The sequence below is a fragment of the Propithecus coquereli genome, unplaced genomic scaffold (assembly GCF_000956105.1).
Source record: "Propithecus coquereli isolate 6110/MARCELLA unplaced genomic scaffold, Pcoq_1.0 Scaffold173, whole genome shotgun sequence".
Lineage (NCBI taxonomy): Eukaryota > Metazoa > Chordata > Mammalia > Primates > Indriidae > Propithecus > Propithecus coquereli.
In genome coordinates, this window is record NW_012141969.1 from 4907329 (window position 1) to 4914729 (window position 7401).

The 7401-nt window shown below is 32.8% G+C and overlaps 1 protein-coding gene across 1 annotated transcript in view; it reads right to left on the reverse strand.

The window, feature by feature from the left end:
• CFAP47 (cilia and flagella associated protein 47) overlaps positions 1 to 7401 on the reverse strand; it is a 573852-nt gene that overhangs the window by 487072 nt on the left and 79379 nt on the right. Inside the window, exons 15-17 of the mRNA XM_012642083.1 lie at positions 7223 to 7345; positions 5852 to 5983; positions 1706 to 1783 (exon numbers count right to left, since the gene is read on the reverse strand). Of these exons, the coding sequence (XP_012497537.1) occupies positions 1706 to 1783; positions 5852 to 5983; positions 7223 to 7345 (333 nt within the window). The remainder of the gene's footprint in view (positions 1 to 1705; positions 1784 to 5851; positions 5984 to 7222; positions 7346 to 7401) is intronic.

Consider the following 7401-nt stretch of genomic DNA (forward strand, 5'->3'; position numbering starts at 1 on the left):
AAAAAAAAAAAAAAATTTCCTAATTGTTATTAAGACACATAATCAATTCCCTAGCCCTTACTATACAGTTAATAAATGTATTGCTAAAGATATCTGGTGATGCTAAAATATCATTTTTAAAAGGCAGCTACATCTAAAATACAACACAATAATTAATGTAAAGTTCCATAAATTATTCAATTGTACCATCATATGAAAAGCATTCCCCAGATGACTTTAGAATGAGAAAAGAAAGTAATAAATGTCTCAATATTGTATAGTATTTTTCGAGGGATACCATAGCAATGGAAAAAAAAAAAAACACTCCGGATACTACAGAGTTTAATCTCCAGGAATCACAATAGCCTTGTATTATACAAGCTAGTTTAGTATCTGTCAGTTTATCTGGACTGAACCATGCTTTCACCACTGAATAAAAGAGAGGTTAGAAAAATATAACTTAAAGCCAAACCCTAGAATTTTGGTGATGCCATTAAAGTGCAGACTAACAGAGAAGCCCTAATTGAGGCTGCCAGCTGACCTTTTTATCATCAATTTTTGCTCGATTTAGTTCAGCAACAGAATGGTGCTAGGTGTTACTAGTACTAGTGGGAGAGAAAAACAGAAGGGCAGATAATACAAAAAATAATATGACAACTGCTCTGATGGAGATGTTCCTGATGTATAAGATGCTTGTAACATCTTATACATGTCACAGTGGGGAGCATGTGGGCCTGTTTTGAAGAATCAGGAAAAGTTTCTTTGGGCAGATGAGACCAGATCTAATTCCTGAAGGGCTGGACAGAAAAAAAAAATGGTGTGCGTGTATGTATGTGTGTATGCTATCAATTGTAGAACTAAATTTTATCAGAGTATAGACAATTCAAAAAAAATAAATAAATGTGACTATAGTCCAGAAAATACAAATCAAGACCACCTTGAGGTATCATTTTATATTCAATATAGTGGCAAAAATTAAATCTGTCAGTACAACTTGTGGAGCAATGGAATGTGGAGCTATGGAAGCTAGAGAAGAAATTTTAGAATTTTAGAAATGATCTTGTGAAGTCAAACATGCACATAACTCTATGTCTCAGGAACTTCACTCTTAGAGATTTCTTGTATATGTACCTCAGAAGCTATGCATATGAATGTTTACAGCTACAACACCAGAAACACCTATCGAGATGGACAATGGAATGAGTACATGAAGTATGTCTACACAAAGCACTATCATGCAGTAGTGACAATGAATGATATGCAGTTACACACAAATTAAATGAATGTTGGAGACAAAATATTTAGTTAAAAATAACTCACCAAAGGCAACAAACTATTAATATTATAAAGCTCAAAAATGAACAAACTAAACTAAATAATCAACAGCTAAGGCATTTATATATATATATGGTGCCATTATAGTCAAGTGATTATCTCTTATAAGGGATAAGATCAGGATGAAGCCTACAGATGATTTTAATGGTATTGGTAGTGTTCTGACACTTAAGTTCAGTGGAGAATTCTTAAACGCCCATTCAGTATTATGTTTCATCACTCATGTTTATATGACGTATATTAATTGTTATTAATTTTACATACAGTAATTTTATAAAAATATTAATGCACAGTAAAATATTTTTAAACATGAATGGGCTGACTAGGGACATATAACAGATAAAAATCATCACACTCATAAAATGATCACAAAAATAGATAATATACTCACCGGGTTGATTTCGACATCAGCAATCTCAACAGATCCACCAATCTTAAGGTCTATGACATTTCCACAACGAATAGCAACCTTGTTTAGGAAAAATGTAAAACTTTGTAGAAACCACATTAAAATATAATTATATATTGCTGAAGTATTACCTGGCATTTACATAACATTTTGTAATTTAAATAAATAATAGTAACATATTATACATGTACAAAATTTATTCTGGAAATTGTCATCAAATATCTTGTTTTGCAAAACTGATGCTCCTAAGAAGAGTGAATATTCAACCGTTGAAAACCACTACAAACGGGATTAGTTGATAGCTTGTGAACTTGAATGCACGGTTCTACCAATTTGACTAAACTTTATTGCCACTCTCTGTAGCACTGTTTTTATTTATCTAATTTCAATGGATTATTAAAAATTAAAAAAAAGAAACAAGAGCCTGAGTGCAGTATACTTCTTCTCCCAGAAAGATACTAATATTCACAACAACCATAATAATGACAGCAGCTAAAAGTTGCTGCATATATAGACCAAGTACAGTGCTAAAAACATTATCCCCTTAATAATACTCAATATTCTATGATGTAACTACCATTTCTACCTCTAATATCAAAGTGAAGAAAACTGACTCTTACAGAAGCCAAATATTTTGTCCTTTTTTCGAGGTCACAAACTTCAAAGCAGGAGTGACTAAACCAAGGACTGTCTGAACGCTCAATTGCTTCCAAGAAAATTAAGATAGTAAATTAAGAATATACTTGTGTAATTCCTACACAATAAGATCTGTAGATTATCTGAACATATAATTATTTAAGCAAAATGCCAGCAGCACAAAAATAGCATTCCCTGAAAGCCCTACCTATATAAGAACAGGAAAGAGTGAAAGTCTAGATTTAAATCTAAATGTACATTATATCTGAAAAAGCAAAGTGAGTGTATTTCACTCTTCCACAGAATCAGTGACACTATTTATAGACAAAGAAATCAAAAAATACTATTTTTTAGAATTTTTGGGGAAATCAATCTGCCAACTAAATAGCCTTATTAAAGTTGCTGTATTCATAATACTATACTATTGTCACATTTTATTTGAAGAGTATATAATACACAAACAATATATTAGATCAAAATCACAAGAAACATAATTTAATGATTCAGAGGAAGTTACAAATTGACATAGTCTTCATTAATGAACCACGTATACAAGTTCCAACTCCCCATGGCTGCCTTTGATACACCTCCTCATTTCTTCTTCACTGAAGACTCCCGGCTGTCATAACTCATTCATCATCCTAGTCCTTGACCTTTACATCTCTAGAGACTTAAACTAAACTCTGGACAATATCACTCCTCATAAATCCACCACCTCTGGAACTATACATTTATTCATCTATCTCATTCCCACAACCCCCTTTCACCCTTGCTTACTTACACATTTTCAGAGACAATAGTCCCTGGATGTCACATGTCACAGAGAGTTTCAAGCCTGTGATGTGTGATGTTGTCTGGATCAGCCCTAATTCACCTGTCTCTATTTTCTCTTTGATTGTACTTCCTCTAAAGTTTATCATTTCATCTTCTCACTTAATAATATATTCAGTCTGTTAGCGCTCATGTGGGTCCTCACAGGAACAATAGAAAAATTCTCTTCCAGCTCTACGATGAATCCTTAGCCTTCAGACCAGAATGTAGAGGCGGCTGCCTCTTTACTAGACATCTCTATATGGAGATCCAAAAGATGCCTCCAACTCAAACAGACATTTCCCTCTAAAATCTGCTGCTCATGCTCTTATCTCTCTCTCTGAATGTTGACGTCACCTCCTTCACTCTTGACTAGTCCCTCTCATTTATGTGACTCCCTTCTCAATCACCACGCCCCAAGGATTCATCTCCTAAATTTGACTAGAATTGTCTAGAATCCTACTTCCTGAAAGAGAACACCAGTTTCTCTTGTCTGGATGTCTTCACCAGACTAATAACTCTGCACTCAATCTTGCTAGCCCGTTTACCAAAGTGATGTCTGAAAAATGCAAATCTGATTGTGAAACTCCCATGGTTAAAACTCCTAGCTCTTAAAATGAAGGCTGGATTTCTTAACGTTGTTGATAAGGTCCTGTTATAATCTAAAACTCACATAGGTCTCTAAGTACATTTCCCCCTACTATCATCCATGCAGTTTATAATCTAGTCATGCTAATCTTTAAGTTTCTTATATATTCCCTGCAATTGTCTCTCTCCCCAAAGCCTGAACATATGTTGTTTTAGTCTTCCTTAAATATTCTTTCTTCCTCTCCTCCACCCCACTATCATCCTTTTAATCTGACTTATTCTTAACTTTGGTGTCTTCTATTTTTTATTTTATTATATTTTATTTTTTTATTTCAGCATATTACAATGGTACAAATGTTTAGGTTACGTATATTGCCTTTGCCCCACCCAAGTCAGAGCTTCAAGCCTGTCCATCCCTCAGATGCTGCATACTGCACCCATTAGGAGTATATACGCCCATCCCCACCTCCCCCCTCCCATCCGCCCAACACCTGATGAATGTTATTCCTATATGTGAAATTAGGTGTTGATCAGTTAATAACAATTTGATGGTGAGTTCATGTGGTGCTTGTTTTTCCATTCTTGGAATATTTCACTTAGTAGAGTGGGCTCCAGCTCTATCCCTTAGGAAGCTGTCCTGATACTTTAAGCCTGGGATGTGTATCTCTCTTGTGTATTCCTTTAGCCTGCTGCATTTCTTCATCACAGTACTTATTATACTATATTTAATTATTTCTTGAATTGTTTGTATCCTCCACCAGATTGTAAGCTCTTTGACATCAAGGACCCTGATATTTTGTTCATCTTTGCATCTTTAGCATGTACAACAGAGATTTGTGCATAATGTGAATGCTGAATGAATAAATAAATAAATGAATCTCATCATATTACAATGTTTAAAAGGTAAAATTTTTTTAAAAGGCATAATCCTCTAAAATACAGTGAGAATTAAATGTAGTAAAATATGTATTTTTGGTGGCCATATTTTTTAAATTTTTCCTAGAATATTGTGTTAAAAATATGCTGCTCAAGTCACAGATCATGTATCACAATATATAATTTATAAACATCTTTCAGTGCATATTTATTTATAAAAATAAGATATCATTCTTAAGTAATTTATTTGGGGGTCAGGCAAATCAGTGTTCATTATATCAAGTTACATATTATTTAATCATACATCATTATGGTAAACTGAGGGATTGCATGGGGGATATATATATAAAGCTATTCATTTTAATCTGATAACAGTGTATATACTTTTTTTAATAGGAGTAAATGCAAACACTTAATCATCAAATTATTAAAGATCAAGATCATCCCATTCCTTAGGTTTTATAATTAAATAAAATTTTATACAGACTGGTCTTGCATATTTTATTTATTCTATGTAATGAGCACTTAAGAGAAGCACCTAACATCAAGGTAATAATTTTTCGTTTACATAATTCCCAGGACATAAAACAGTAAAACACTGTATGTGTGCTATAAAATATAGATATTAACATCAAATATAATCTGTATACAATTCATATAGTTGTTAAAACTATTTAGAATTATTCCTCCAAAATTGATTATTTTTTCCTAAGCTACCTAACTAATGCCATGATGAAAAAGCCATTCTTTTCTCTGTAACTAGTTAGGGTTTGTCAAAACTCAGAAATGCCAAATATCATTGTAATTTCATGTGACAGTGCCTCATATTGATAGAAGATATCCACTTCAACTTAGTATAAATTTCCATTACCGACTTTCACCAAAAATATTTTCTGCAAATCCCCTCCAAGTTCTGCTACTAAATTGTGCATTAGATGATATAGATAAGTTTGCTTATATTTTTAGATCTCTAAAAACTATACTTCTTTAAAGCTAAGTTAATTTCTAGAAAAATAATAGAAATTTTGAATTTTGCTCTTCAGCATCATAACTTTAAGCCCCATTTCCAATAGAAGAAATAATTAAAACAAGTTTTCTAAGAATAAATATGTGCACTACATTTTATAGCATTGTATCTACTATTATAAATGGTTTAAACAACCAAACAAACCCACAAAGACATATATAAAGGTCAAAAACTCGTATGTGTAGACATACCTGTGCTCTTGTATCAAATTTTTCTGCCACAGTGGGTGTACAGGAGATATTGAGAACAGTGAGCCCCCCAACTGGAATTATTCCTTGTGATGGAATAATATCAATGATAGGCAAAAGACTCTGGCCACAAACCTGTAATTGAAAATTTGCAGAAATGCTACATTATCCTTTAAAGTTACAGTTTTAAAGCTTTCATAGGAAAGCTTTCACACTATTACCTAGAGAGAGGATCCCCAGGCACTGGACATGATATGATTTTCTAATAGTGTTTGAAAATATTAGATACACAAATAGTGTGAAGTACAAGAAATTGCAACCCTAATCCAGCAAACAGAATCTTCAGTAGTGACACCTTCCCATTCAAATAGGATAATCAAGTTTATTGTCTAGAGTACTTTCAACATTGCAAAATTTCTAAAGATATTTGTCAGAGAAGATGACAACATTCTAGATAATACTTTGACAGTTTGTCCTTCCCTCATCCTAAAAACTCAAGGCAAAGTTAGTGAGGAGGCAGGATGATAGTAATGTCTAAGATAACATTCTGATCTTCCAAAAAATTATAAGTAACTTACCAAGGATTTATGGTATGGTTTTTTCATAGACCAATTCAGGTCTACGTATAGTGCTTTAAGCCAGAATGATTTAAAGAGAAAGTTGTCAAGAGATTTTGGGGAATAAGGGAACAAATAGTCTATGTAGGTAAGAACTAATTCTGATGCTGCAAAGTAGAAAAAGATCTCCTCATTTGTTTATTTTGGCCAAAGAGTTGATCTGGGCAGAAAAAACACATGAACGTAAAGCTTGAGTGCAAGATCTCAAAAGCTAACCTCTATTACCACTACTGGGGAGCAGGTGTCTTACTATATTTCCAGTTAAAAAACAAAAAAATCCTATCACCACCTTGCCATCCTTCCATTTAAACCAAGAGCAACAACTATAAATGGACGATCTCCAGAATAGCCTTGATCCAGGTCCCAGTGGCTAGTATACCAGTCCTGATTACAGAATGAAAACGAAGAGAAAAGGGAAAGCATGGAACTAAATATGGAATGTAACATTAATTAACAATGTATATTTAAATTTTTTAAACATCTATTTTTTTCAATAAAACCAAATAACAGACAGAAAGAAACAAAGGAGGAAGAGGAAAAGAAAGAGAAAGGCTAAGCAAGGAAGGGAGAGAAATGATTCTTATAAGAAATTAAATTATCTGTATTTAGATAAATCTCATATGAAATATCTAAAAATTAGTATAAGTCAATTTATAAAGAATAAAATATTAACTTCATGGTATTCATGGCACAAAAAATTGATTCAAATTATAATGCGATCTGATCCAAATAAGAAATTACTAATATTCTATATTACCTGGAAATACGCATGATTTTGTCCCACATTGTGAAGAATGGCTTTCCTCCAAGTTGTTAAACCTTGAGGGCAATTACTGAAGAATATCTTTCGCTCCAAAAATGTAACCTTTGTATGACCAAGCTAATAATGAGAGAAGGAAAGGAAAAAATGCAATTGAAATAATAGTAAATAAAATA